At 37.2% G+C, this 14908-nt stretch overlaps 1 protein-coding gene across 2 annotated transcripts in view; it reads right to left on the bottom strand.

The window, feature by feature from the left end:
* BTBD1 (BTB domain containing 1) overlaps positions 1-14908 on the bottom strand; it is a 55134-nt gene that overhangs the window by 9623 nt on the left and 30603 nt on the right. For both annotated transcript variants that reach the window (XM_004370676.2, XM_023725975.1), the window contains exons 4-6: positions 12205-12402; positions 8860-9052; positions 2697-2784 (exon numbers count right to left, since the gene is read on the bottom strand). In XM_004370676.2, coding sequence (XP_004370733.1) covers positions 2697-2784; positions 8860-9052; positions 12205-12402 — 479 coding nt within the window. The remainder of the gene's footprint in view (positions 1-2696; positions 2785-8859; positions 9053-12204; positions 12403-14908) is intronic.

The raw sequence follows: 14908 nt of genomic DNA on the forward strand, positions 1-14908 counted from the left end.
AGGCCCTAATACACGGCATTAACAGGATAGAAACCATAACCAACAACACACAAACTCCAGAAGATAAGGTAGATAACTGGGATCTTCTAAAAATCAAACACCTATGCTCTTCAAAAGACTTCACCAAAAGAGTAAACAGAGAACCTACAGACTGGGAAAGAAATTTGGGACATTACAAGTCAAAGGTCTAATCTCTATAATGTACAAGAAAATCCAACACCTCTCCAACAAAAAGACAAATAATCCAGTTAAAAAATGGGCAAAGGAAATGAACAGACACTTCACCAAAGAAGACATTCAAGTGGCCAAGAGACACATGAGGAAATGCTCGCAACCACTAGCCATTAGAGAAATGCAAATTGAAACCATAATGAGATACCATCTCACCCCGGCATTACTGGCACGAATCTAAAACACTGGAAATTACAAATGCTGGAGAGGCTGCAGGGAGATCGGAACTTTTACGCACTGCTGGTGGGAATGCATAATGATACAATTTTGGAAAATGATATGGCGCTTCCTTAGAAAGCTAGAAATAGACATACCACACAATCCAGCAATCCCACTCCTAGGAATATATCCTAGAGAAATAAGAGCTGTCACATGAATAGACATATGCACACCCATGTTCACTGCAACATCGTTCACAAGAGCAAACAGATGGAAACAACCTAGATGCCCATTAACAGATGAATGGATAAATGAACTATGGTATATACACACGATGTACTATTATGAAACAATAAAGAACAATGATGAATCTGTGAAGCACCTCGTAACATGGATGAAACTAGAGGACATTATGCTGAGTGAAATACGTCCATCACAAAAGGACAAATATTGTGTGAGACCTCTACTGAAAGAACTCGTGAAAAAGTTCACGCACAAAAAGTAACAATCTTTGTTGGTTACAAGGGATGGAAGGGGTGGGGGGGAAATACTAAATAGACAGTAGATAAGTGGTAACTTTGGTGAAGGGTAAGAGTACACAATACTGGGGAAGCCAGCACAACTTGTACATGGAAAGGTCATGGAAGCTCCACAGACACATCAAAACTCCCTGAGGGACTGAATTGCTAGGTGGAGGGCTGTGGAGACCATGCTCTTGGGGTATCTCTAGCTCAAATGGCATAACGCAGTTTATAAAGACAATGTTCTGCAATCTACCTTGGTGAGTAGCGTCTGGGGTCTTAAAAGCCTGTGAGAAGCCATCTAAGATACTCCACTGGTCTCACCCCTTCGGGAGCAAGAGAGAATGAAGTGACCAGGATACAAGGAAAAGATAAGTCCAAAGGACTAATGGACCACAGCTACCAAGGCCTCCACTAGACTAAGTCCAGTACAGCTAGATGGTGCCCAGCCACCACCACTGACTGCTCTGACCGGGATCACAACAGACGGTCCTGGACAGAGCTGGAAAAGATGTAGAACAAAATTCTAACGTACACAAAAAAAGACTAGATTTACTGGCCTGACAGAGACTGGAGAAACCCCAAGAGTATGGCCCCTGGACACCGTTTTAGCTCAGCGGTGAAGTCACTCCTGAGGTTCACCGTTCAGCTGGGGTTTGGACAGCCCCATAAAACAAAACGGGACTAATGAGGCACAGCAGTCCAGGGACAAGGACTAGAAGGCAGGAGGGGACAGGAAAGCTGGTGATAGGGAACCCAACGTTGAGAAAAGACAGTGTTGACGTGTCGTGGAGTTGTTAACCGTTGTCATAGGGCAATATATGTACTAACTGTTTAATAAGAAACTATTCTGTTCTGTAAAACTTGATCTAAAGTACAAGAAAAAAAAATTATCTACGTGAGAGCAGATTGACAACAGCAACTCAAAAGGTTTGATGGGAAGCCTGGGGGCAGCGAGTTGAAGATAATGGTGATGGAATAATTTGGAAAAGGATAGTGAGAATAGCAGCACAACTGTAAGAATGTAATCGATGTCACTGAATTTTACAAGCAGAAATTTTTCAAACGGTGTATCTTTGGCTACGTATATTTTCACCAAAAAAGAAAAAAGGTCCTCCAAGTTCGAGAAGGAGAGTGTTGACATGTCGTGGGGTTGTTAACCAATGTCATAAAACAATATGCGTACTGTGTAATGAGAAACTATTTGTTCTGTAAACCTTCACCTAAAGCACAACAAAAAAAAATAATTTCACTAATTTGGGTGTGCAATCAAAACTATGGAGAACACTGGTTTACTAGAAGGGAAGGGGAGAGGTATTTACTTTCTTCCAGGCTAGGTAATAGTGTCATATGAGAAAGAACTAAGGTGGAACAGACCTAAAGAATGAGTCAAGGTATGGTCAGACCAACGCAAGTCAGCAGGGTGTTTGTAGTAGTGACAAAAATCATAAAGCCTCTAGGACCCTAGAGCTCAAAGGATGAGGGGAAAAGCAGGTGGTTGTTTTAAGACAATTAGTGTACTGCAGGAGGTGCCAAGAAGGGGTTTCCTGGACAAAGGAGAACTTGTGAACTAATACTTCTGTCAAGGCCCCCAATTTTCTGAAACTGCTGATAGTGGTATGAACTATCAGGCTGGAACTACCCATGTAACACAGAACTCTCTAGGCTTAAAATACTACATATGGGATTTCTGATTCCTTTGACGATTATACTGAAATATGGATTTTGTCGTAAAATTACGTTTAGTATATTTCAAGATGATATATAATGAGTAAAAAAGTGTACCTGTATATTCACTTGATAATCCGTGGGGCCATGAATAGATCCATATAAGCCAAATCCGACTATAGAAATTCTTCTATTAACTGTGAACCTGAAAGAAAGAAGCCAAATATAAAATAACATAAATAATTCAGTAAGCATTCATATTCTGAAGAATTAAATTTTTTAAGTGTTACCTGGAGCATCTAATTTTGCTTATTAAAAGGAAAACTATCACAAATTAGGTTATCTTTGGAAATGTCAGTCTGTTTGCTTATAAAAACTTCCTTTTAAAGGTAGAAAAACCTAACTGGAATTTAATTAGAATTTATTTTCTGTACTCTACAGTTTTGAGAGTCAAAGGAATTTATTTAGCTTAAATATCCAGTTTTGTTATAATAATTTTAGTGATGAACTAGTCCAAGCATGTTTGCATATCTTCTTCACAACTTCACAGAAGTTTCAGCCATTAGGCCTGAAGCTCAGCATACCAAACTATGACAATTCATTAGTTCAATAAATACTTTCTGAGGGCCTATCATATTTAGGTACGGGGGTTGGCACTAAGGAAATAATCAATTCCTGTTGAGCATACAGCTTAGTGGAGGACCTTGATAATAAACGAGTTAACAAAAGAACAAATAAATAATCATCAACTGTGATAAGAGCTATAAAGGAAGCAGGCTTTTGTAAGAATATTGTAGGGACAGGACCTAATTCATACCGGTGGGACAGAATGAAGATTTCACACTAGAACATTGGGAAAGTCTAGTTTGCTCATAACAGTTAAGATATACTGATCCAATGTAAGGATTTTATAAATGTACAAAAACAGACATTAAGTACAAATGGCACTGAAAGTCTATAAAATCAGAGATAATCTGTAATGTAAAGCAGTGATTTTCAACAACTTTGATTATTACTATTATTAATACCACACCACCACTTAATGAGTACTTTCCTAATGTTCCAGGCTCTCAGCTTCAGTTCTCTACATGAATTATTTCCTATAATCAATACAACAGTCCTAGAAACTAGGTAACACAGAACTATTTTTATTATCCTAAGTTTGTGTAGTTGAAGAAATTGAGACTTAGAGAAATTAAGCAACTTGTCCTGATCAAAAAATGTGACAGAGCTGGGACATAACCCCAGGTCTGCCTGGATCAAAAACCACTATAGGAAACTGCCAGTAGAGCATGAGGACCACCTTAAAAAATTTCTACGTACGTAACGGTAGGTGCTACATATATATTAAGACAGACAATAGAGCACACAAGGAACACAGTCAGGGCAACTTCTTAGACATAACCAAACACCTTGCAGGATGAAGTTCCTAGGCTCAAAGGTGAGGGACCACAGACTCAGAGGTCATCTATGTCAACTGGCACAACATAGTTCATAAAGTTCCATATGCTACTTTGATGAGTAGCATCTGGGGTCTTAAAAGCTTGTGAGTGGCCATCTAACATACATCTATTGGTCTCTTACTGTCCGGAGCAAAGGAGAGTAAAGAAAACCAAAGACTCAAGGGAGCAAATAGTTCAAAGGACTAATGGACCACATGAACCACAGCCCACACGACCCTGGGACCAGAAGAACTAGATAGTGCCTGGCTATCACTACCTATTGTTCTGACTGGGATCACAACAGAGGGTTCCAGACAGAACAGGAGAAAAATTGTAGAACAGAAAATCAAATTCACAAAAAAGACCAGACTTACTGGTCTGACAGAAACTGGAGGAACCCCTGAGACACCCTTCTGAACTGGAATGGAAGCCATTCCAAGAGACCACCTTCCAGCCAAACCATGGACCCATAAAATAAACGAGGAACGTGCTCCTTAGAATCAATTACATGCTATCAAAAGGGCAACATTTGCCCAAAACCAAAGATGAGAATGCATAAAGGGATAGAAAATCAGGACAAAAGGAAACGGGGAACATAGGACAGAAATGGACAGAGTGCTGACACACTGTGGGGAATGAAACCAATGTTATGGAACACTTTATGTACAAACTATCAAATGGGAAACTGATTTATTCTGCACACTTTCACCTAATGCACAACAGAAAATTTAAAAAAAATTTATTATACTATTTGTATCTTTTTTCTTATTATAAAAAGTAATATATTTTCTATAAAAAAATTAGAACACACAGAATAAACAGGAGGAACATTTTAAAGCATCCATAAATCCACCATGCAGAGATAACCTGTGTTAACTCAGTTTGTATTTCCTTTTCAGACCTTTTTTCTATGAACATGTATGTATTATTTAAAAATCGTATCAGAATATACATACTTTTGTAGCCTGTTGTTTTCATGTAAAAAGGTAGTGAGTTACTACTGATTCACTATATTTAAATAACCCCTTCTTATGGATAATCTGATTATTTCTGCCTTTATTGTTATAACAATCCCATGATGAACAATCTTATACCTAAATCATTTTACAAAACCTTAATTATTTCCTTAAAATAAATTTCTAGAAGTAGAACTGCGGAGGGAAATGAAAGGCACATTTTTAAGCCTTCTGATATTTATTGTCAAATTGCTTTCTGGAAAGGTTATTACACTTTACACTCCAAAAGGAAAGAGGACGGTTTGAATCTGACTCTCATCAACCATGTGTATTTTAATTTCTTTTTGTCTTTGTGAAACTGATGGATAAAAAGCAGCATTTTGATTGCACTTATATTTCTTTGAGAACTAATGAGGTGAAACATTTGCTCATCATATGCTTACTGCTCCTGTAGTTCCTCTTTAATGAAACGCCCACTCATGTTCTCTTCCCATCTTTCTCTACCGGCATGTTTGTCTTTTTCATATGGATTTGAAAGTGCATGTTATAGATTTCACTTATTTATACCGTGTTGGTAATATCCATTTTTAAAAATTTCTCATTTGTCATTTATCTTTTAAACCTTTAGACCTGTGCCAAGTTTAGCGAGGCCTGCCTCATCCTCATAGCAAATAAACATTCACCTGTTCCAGGACTTTCATGGTTTCATTTTTTTTCATGTTAAAATTTTAATTCCTACGAAGAGTCATACATGAGATCAGTAAGGATCTAACTTTAGTTATTTCCCAGAAGTTAATCCTTTCCTTAGCTTTATCATATTCTAAATGCTCACTTATGTTTAGGTTGGTTTCTGAACTCTATAGTCTGCTCCATACAACACTAACTTACCATAGCTTTGTAATACTTTTACATGTTTAATCCATATCACTCTTTTTAAGAGAAACATTTACTCTTTCAGATGAACTTTAGAATAATTTTGCCAAGCTACTGTCCTCTATAAATATATATGATTTTTGAAAAGACACGCATAAAATACATTGAAAAGGCACTGTCCTTAATAAAGTCTGATTCCAGCCAAAATTCTCCAGTTCCTTGTAAAGGCACTATACTATACATTTCTTACTGGGTTTAACCCTAATATCTCATGTTACTTCTTACTCTTGTGAATAGGATCTGCTTTTACTCAATACTGTAACTGGATTCTGATGACAAACAGGAAAAGCATTGATTTCTTCATACACATTTTATAAGCGGCCACTATTCTCTCTTATTGGTTCTAACAGATTTTTTTTTTTTTTTTTTTCCTTTTAAAGCTGATTCTGAGGTTACTCAGGTAGACCAGCTGCTCTCCAAAGGAGTTTACCCTTTAGGAGGCATGCTTCGTCATCACAAAGGTTTATGAGGCATACTGGAAGGGAGGTAGGGACACTTCAATTTCCTGAGATGCTTCTGACCAAAACCAAAACCGAACCCACTGCCGTCATGTCAATTCTGGCTCGTGGTGACCCTATAGGAAAGAGTAAACTAACCAGAGAGTTTCCTAGGCTGTAATCTTTACGGAAGCAGACCACCACATCTTTCTCCTGGACAGTGGCTGGTTAAAGCCTAGTGCTTTAACTACTGTACCACCAGGGCTGCTACGCTTATGACAGTCCCCCAAGAAAGAATCCCGATCAATTTTCAAGTGTCCTGCCAGAATTCATGTAGGTGAAGAACTTGTTTATAGTAAGTGCCTTGAATCTAATTCCATTTTATTTAAAAAGCCAATTTTTAATTTTTCTAGTGCAATTTTAATTTCACTGACTTTTCCAAGAGGCAACTCTTATATAAATAGAAGGAACATTATACTTTGCTTTATTTGGAAGTTTACCAAGGGTCACTGACCATTTAAAGAAAATGACATGCTCAACAGCAATGCTGCTCCTGGTATTTGAGACATTACTAGGATACACCTGTACCCTGCAACTGTAGCTGTCTATCATGTTGATATATATAGGTGCTGCATCTAACTACTTCAGTTTGCCTTCTAGTGTAGTCTTGCCCAAGCACCTACATATTGAAGTTTCTATTATTTTATTATCAGTTAATTTAGTTCTCCTTTACAACTAGGCTATTATATTGATTTAAAAAAAAATAATGTACAAAGCATATTATCATGAATCTCATTTCATGTTAGTAAAGAAGGAATTATAACATATTTACTATAAAAAAAAAGGGAAAATTAGGCTTAATGGAGTTGCGAATTACTTAGGTAGATAATGTCCTCTGCAAAGAATGAAAAAGGCCTCTTGTTTTCCAATATTCAAGCTTCTAATTTCTTTATTAGTCAGAATTATAAGTACACCACTGACAAACAGCAAAGATAGCAGGCATCCCTATTTTGTGGTTCCCTATCATGTTAACGAAGTATTCTAGACCTATAAATACTTCTATCTGGAATGAAGGTAAAATTATCAAAAGTCTTTTTTGGTATCTATTAAAATAATCAGATTTTTTTTCCATTAATCTGCTACAATTTTTTTTGTCTTGTCAGATTTCTGTATAAGGATTATGCTTTCTTCAATAAATGAGAAGTATGTTCTTCTCTTAATTCTCAAGGAACTCATTTATTCCTTGAAGGTTTGATAAAACTCACCTGTAAAAACCACCTTGTGAAGGGACAGTTCTTTGATAACTTTTAATCTCTTCCATGGTTATTGGTCTACTCAGGCTTTCTTCTTCAGTCAATTATGATAATTTACATTTGCCTATAAAATGATCCATTCCATCAAGATGTTCCATTTATTATCACAGAGCAAACCCAGAATTCAAAAAAATTCTCCTCAGAATATGACTGTACCCCCATTTTTATTTCTAAATCTGAATACTATTTTATTACTTTTGCCAGAGGCTTATTTATTGGTCTTTTTAAGTAACCAGCTTATGGATTTATCAATTTTTACTATTTCTGATCAATTAATTTCTACATTTACCTATTTTCTTTCTCCTTTCTTATGGTTCTTTTGCTATTTGTTTTTTTAGCTACTTTGGGTGAATGCTTAAGTCACTTCACTTTCACTCTAGTTTTTTTTACTTAAAGCAGTTAAATTATTGCTTTTTCTTTGTGTGTACCTTTGGCTTCATTCCATTGTTTTTTTTTATATTTCCATTAAGTTTTTATATATAGTAGTCTCATTATGAATGATTTCTAAATATCCACAAATGCCTTTGCCATTTTAACCTCATATTTAGAAGTCTCCCCCGGAGAAGTTCTATTTTTTAATAAACTTGTTATTAACTTCTAGTTTTATACTAAAGTGCCATTAAATAATAGAAAATCCAAAAGGCATGTTTTATGAAAACTGGCACTTGGATTCTATTTGGATGTTTAACCTAAAGAAATACAGTAAACCAAAGATAAATTCTTCAGTAGGATTATATGCATACATTTTCAAGACTCTTGACTTTTGTCCCATTGAATGGCTTTTATAAATGTACACTGAAGTATTTTTCATGCAATATCTGTGCAAACAAAAAGCTCACGTTAAACATAGTAAGGCTATTTAAGAAATCTTAGTGCTAGACCTGTAAAAACTAGTGTTTGATCAATTACGTTCTAAAACTCAGCTCACTGGCAGTGGACATCCAAACAGAATTCATCTAACAGAAGGTCCAACCCAATCCATTGTAACTTTACTCATTTCTTAAGAAGTCCTCTCACTTATAATTCAGTGAGGAGACCAGGATGCCTCACTGACTTCCTGATTCTTATGTCAACTTGGAAATGTATTAAACAAAGCATAAAATAAAATGCTGGTTTATTATTTCCCACAGTATGAGGATAAAGGCCAAATACTACTGCTGCCCCTACCCTGGCCCCTGAGTCTACATTATGACAGATACCTGATTCGGTCACTCGTTCCGCTGTATCCCCAACGGCTCTCTACTTGCTGGAATCTATTAATGCTGCATTCCTTTCCTCGGAGGCAGCATCTCGGTCGGTCAATGTACTCAACTCGGGGTTTAGGATTGACAGTAAAATGAAGAAAGAGATTAACCACTTCACGATCTGACAAAATTCCAGATTGAGCAGGACCTGTAGAAATAAAAATATAAGCCTCAATAAAAGTAATTTGATTTCAATTCCTAACATTCTAATACTCTACTTAATAATGTGAACTCAAATTTGGGAGATATAAAGAAAAAAATGAGGGAGAAAAATCTTAGCATATATAATTTTAGGCTATATTTAATTTTAAGGTTTCAATAAATCCATTTGAGGTTAACCTAATAGAATGTAAGTGTTAGAACCATTAACAAATCAAAGCTTAGATGAAGGCCCGAGATAACAAAAAGATCTTTGAATTTTGATCAATGGATTTTTCTATCTATTCACCCCCTCTGAGTACCACAGGCTTTTGTTCACCAGAGACAGGAGAGTCATTCCCTACAGTGGGGAAATGCTTACAATGGCAGGCAGAGTTTGGTGACCCATCCATTCCCCCACTCAAAACCTGTCTGAGGCCATGACTATATTTAGAGGCAGAAATAGATGGAGGATAGTGCTTTACTTCTGGCATTTAGAAATTAACAGAGGGCAGGAGCTAAGATTCGAAGAGCTGTGGAAGCAACATATTATATATGTTATGGTTTTCCCATTCACTGTTTCTGAGAAGAGAAAATTTCCAATATCCAGGAGTAAATGCTGTTCTTCATAAAAGATGCCAGGAGATCCCTTCTAAGGCCCATAAAAACAATCTAAATAAGACAATGGAAAACATTAGAAACTTGGTTCAAGAAGCCATAACTTTCAGATTTTAAAGTAAGATCCTTTGATTTTTAAACAGATTAAAATGTAAAAAGTATCACATAGGTCAAACAAGGATATGTCAGCCTGCCAGATCTGGCCCAAAGTTTGTCATTTACAACCTTGGGGATAAGGAAAGATTGTAAAGAAATAAAAATACAATTACAAACTTAAAATCCACATTTTAGCAAAAAAGAAGAGAACTCAAACTGCATAAAATCAAAGGAGAGATTGCAATGGAAACTCATGTAACTTACTCAGAATGATTAGAAATAAAACCTTAATGATTAAAATGGATGATAAAAAGCAGAGACTAACACACAGGTAACTAGTGTTCTTGAAGAACTGACAATAAGAAATAAGATGATGCAATAATTCAAAACTATGATAAGAGAAAAATTCCTAAGTTGAAAAAATATGTCTTCAGATTATGAAAACATTCTTAGATCTGTATCCATATACCTACCTAAAGAAAGTAATCAAAGATACATTCCAGTTTATGGAGGGGTAAATCAAAATAAAGATAACATAAGAGAATATCTTCATGACCTGGGAACAGGCAAAATTTTTTAAATACAAAAAGCCTTCACCTTAAAGGGAAAGACTGATAAACTGAACTGCACTAAAATTAAGATATCTGTTTATCCAAAGATACCATTAAGATAATAAAAAGGCAATTTATAGACTAGGAGATGATGTTAACAATACATATATTTGACAAAACACTTGTATCTGGAATATACAGTAATTCTTATAAGTCAGTATATAAACATCATGGGCAAAGGACCTGAACAAGTTCAGATATCCAAATATTGGCATACTCAACATTATTAATCATTAGAAAAAAGAATTAAAACCACAATGAGATATGTCTTCACACCTACCGAAATGGCTGAAACTACAAAAACAGACAGTAGCAAGTACTGGAGAGGATGTGAGGCAATCCTCTCCCATGAACTCTCTTAACATTGCTGTTAAGTATGAACTGTTATGATCAATTTGAAAAACTGTTTAGCAGGATCTACTAATCCTGAATATATACATACTCTATGACTTAGCAGTTCTGCTCTGATATATCCAACAGAAATGTTTACATCTGTATACCAAATGACACGTACAAGAATGTTCTTATTGGCCTCAAAAAGGAAACAATACAAATGTCTAAAAGTGGATAAATAAAGCATAGCACATTCATACAATGGAATATTATACAGCAATGAAAAGGAATGCTACACACAATCACAGGGATGAATCTAACAGATATAATGTTAAGAGAAAGAAGCCACATACCAAAGCATACTATGATTTCATTTATATAAAGTTCAAAAACAGACAAAACTAATTTATAGAGGCCAGAAAGTAGTCACCTTTGGGAGAGGGAGGTAATAACTGGGAGGGGATTGATGGAAGCTTCTGGGAAGTGGTTCTGGGGTGCTGGTACTGTACTGTAGATTGATGTAAGTTTGATTAAACAGATGTGTTCATTTTATCTGCTCACTTTACTACATGGGTGTTATACTCAATAAAAAACAAGTTTACAAAAAGAAAAAACATATGTCAATTTTGAACAGCAAAAAATAAAAACAATTTGGGAGAAACTGGAACATACAATAAATCACTAAGGAAAATCTGATTATATGACAAATCAGTAGTAAAAATCTGAATATCCCAAGAGAACAACAAAAGACATGAATGGTGTTAAGAAAAAAATATAAGCATAATGAAAAAGCCATCTAAGTACACAGTTTTTATTAGTACACAAAGAAATATAATTCAAAACAATCATGAGGTTGTTTTTTCTCTTAAATTAACCTGGCCATGATTTAAAAGCAGATAATATCAGTGTTAATACAGGTGATGAGAACTGGTCACAGATGGTGAGTGGTGAAACTGAGATTCAAAACCAGGTCTGTTTGATTTTAATCAGAAGCATCAACCTTAAGAGTCAAAATATCTGTCATTATAACCTTGGGCAAGGCACTTAACTTCTCTTAGGTTGTTCTTTTACCTACAAAATGCAGACAATATTATCTTGAAGGCTTTTATGAGAATTAAGTGAAATTATACACACATACATGGATCATGTGACTAGAGGAATGACCGCTGTGTGTGCCATCAAGTTGATTCCGAATCAGAGAGACCCTACAGGACAGAGCAGAACTGCCCCACAGAGTTTTCTAAACTGAAATCCTTTATAGGAGCAGATCACAAAGTCTTTTCTCCCTCAGAACTTCTGGTGGGTTCCAACAGCCAACCTTTTGATTAGCAGTCAGCGCTTAACCATTGTGCACCAGGGATCCTTAGCAGACTGACTAACCCACTGCTGTCTAGTCGATGCCGACTCGTACTCGATAAATAACAGTTTATTTTTCCTCTTTGGCATAGCGAAACTGATTGACTGGCTGCCCATTAAAATACTTCTAAATAGATTTTGGCCTTACCTGCTGCAAACTCCTCAATTGTCATCAGTGGGAACCGAATTAAGGAAAGTGCTTTTCCTAGAACTTTCTGTTTGTTTCCAAAAGTCACAGGCAATTGTTGTCTCTGACATTCTGCTTCTGCCCAGCGTACAACAGCTCCAAAAAGTCGACTTTCTCGAATACTAAGTGTGTCTCTTTCTAGAACTGCACAGAGTGTGTCTATAAGTAAAATACAAAAATAAGTCAAACTGGGAATACTTTCCTCTTTAATAAAGCAATACTGACATACAAGCTTTCATTAAGTTTTCAAACCTCAAAAAAAAGTTAGATACTTAAAACTATAGTTTCTCTACTTAAAAATATTAAAAAGAATTAAAGGAATTAAACTCCTAAGTTTCCTTTAAAGGTTAACATTCAATTAGTACTTATGTGCAATCTTAGCTACAGTATCTCCTTATACATTCCTTACAAAGCAAACTCAAATATGGAGAACAAGATTAATACTAAATAAGGCAAGAAAAAGTATCCAAACTAATAACATAAATACATGAAGCCCACAGATTACAGTTCATTCATTCATTCAGCAAATATTATTAAGTACTCACTATGTCCCAGGCACTAATCTAGACACTGAGGATACGTCAGAGAACAGAGTTAAAAATCCTTGTATGGTGCTTATATTCTAATGGGGGGGGGGCAGGAAGGAGGGAAGAACAGATTAAATAAACATAAGTAAATTAAATTAGATGATAAGTGTCAGAAAAAATAGCAGAGTAAGGGAAATCAGAAGTAAAAAATCAGATGGTTTGGGTAGGCCTCACATGAGCAAAGACTTGAAACAGGTTGAAGAGGAAGTCAAGTAGATGCCTAAAGAAAGCATTCCAGGGCTGCCAGTGTGAAGGCTTGAATATGTGTGCCTGGCATATCTGAGAAACAGCAAGGAGGCTAGAGTGGAGTGAGCAAGAGGGAAGAGTAGTAGATGATGAGGCCAGAAAGATGGGGGGGAGTTGGAGTACAATTATTTAGCATCCTGTAGACCATTTGGTTTTTGAGTGAAATGGGGAACCCCTGGAGGGTTTTAAGCAGAACAGTGACATTTTATGTTCTAAAGGATCGCCCTGGCTGCTGTGTTGAGAAGAGAGTGTATGGGGGCAAGAGTAGAATCGAGAAGATCAGTTAGAATACTCTTGCACTGATCAAGGTCAGAGATGACGGTGGCCTGGTGTGGTGAAATGAGTTCCTTTACGTGGCCTTTTGCCTTGGTTCTTTGGAAAAATAGCTTGAGAGATTTATCCTCTAAGCCCTGAGGAGTTACCTTTGCCCTAGTTTTCTACCCCAGAGGGCTGCTTACGTTTGCCAGGTTTATGGACATTTCCTGGGTAAACTGTAAACAACTTGGTTTTGATACTTTTTGTTTGGTGCTAGACTGCAGCCTGCCCTGTGATTGGTATCCACCTTATAGGGATTGGTTAATAAACCATGCAAATGAAGTGACTACGGACTATGCATAGCCCACTATGCAAATGAAGTTATCTGTGGCCTACCGAGAGGGGACTGATCAGTTCGGGGACTGATCAGTTCGTGGGCCCTAGCGGGAGGGGCTATGCCTTCAAATTGACAAGGTATTGTATATATAAGCAGCCAACCCCAGAGAGGTTTCTGAGACAGAAAAAAGCAGGAAAAGAAACAGCAGGAAGAAGCAGAAAGAAGAAGCAGAGGTAGAGAGAGAGAGGAGGCAAGGAACCTCCTAAAAGAGCTCTAACTCAGGTCTAGGGCTGTAGCACTGAAGACAACAAAAGAGCTAGAAGGGGCCCAGTGGCACAGCCAGATGTGATAAGCCCAGAAAAGGCCCAGCAGCAGAGCTGGTGGTGACAGGCCTGGAAGGGGCCCAGCAGCAGAGCTGGTCGTAACAGGCCCAAAAGGGGCCCTGCAGCAGAGCTGGTGGTGACAGATGGCAGGACTTAGAGGAACCTGCCCTCAGGGGGACAAGAGGAGCCTGTCCTCAGTGGCCTCAGAGGAGGCCTGTATGGTTGAGAGGAGCTGAGAGTTGTCCTGCACTGAAGAAGTGAGACTTTGCCTATGTGCTTCCTGATTCTGATCCTGAGTTGTAGCCTGTTAATCCAGATCCTGAAATTACCTTGTTATTTCCCTAATAAACCACTTAGTATGATCCGTGAGTTCTGTGTGGCCACTGCAACAGATTATCGAACCCAGAAGTGAAGTAGAGAGTGGCATGGGAGGGACGGCTGGTGTCAGGATTGGTAACAAGGTTGGAGAGTAGAGGTACGTCTGACCTCCACTTCATAGTGCTCAGCCTTGGGCTGGTCTTGATTCACATTATCCCCCTTGAAGTTAGATGAGGTCTGATGCCACCATTTTTATACCTGAACCAGGATAGTAGCAGTGGAACCGAAGAAAAATGATTAGATTCAGGTTATATTCTGAAGGAAGATTCAGTGAGATTTCCTAACAGATTTGATACTGGGTGTGATGGAAAGAGAGGAGTCAAGAATAATTCCGAAGTTTATAGTCTAAGCACTGGAGGGGTGAGGGTGGCATCAACTGAGATGAGCAGGACTACAGAGGAGCAAGTTTGGGGTAGGGAGGAAGATATGAAGTTTAATTTTGAACCATATTAAGTCTGAAATCCTTATTTGATATCCAAGTACAAATGTCATGCCCATAACAAAGGCCCTCTTCAGAATCATTTTCCTCTTGTTACAGG

The sequence above is a fragment of the Trichechus manatus genome, unplaced genomic scaffold (genome assembly GCF_000243295.1).
Source record: "Trichechus manatus latirostris isolate Lorelei unplaced genomic scaffold, TriManLat1.0 scaffold00009, whole genome shotgun sequence".
Taxonomy (NCBI): Eukaryota; Metazoa; Chordata; class Mammalia; order Sirenia; family Trichechidae; genus Trichechus; species Trichechus manatus.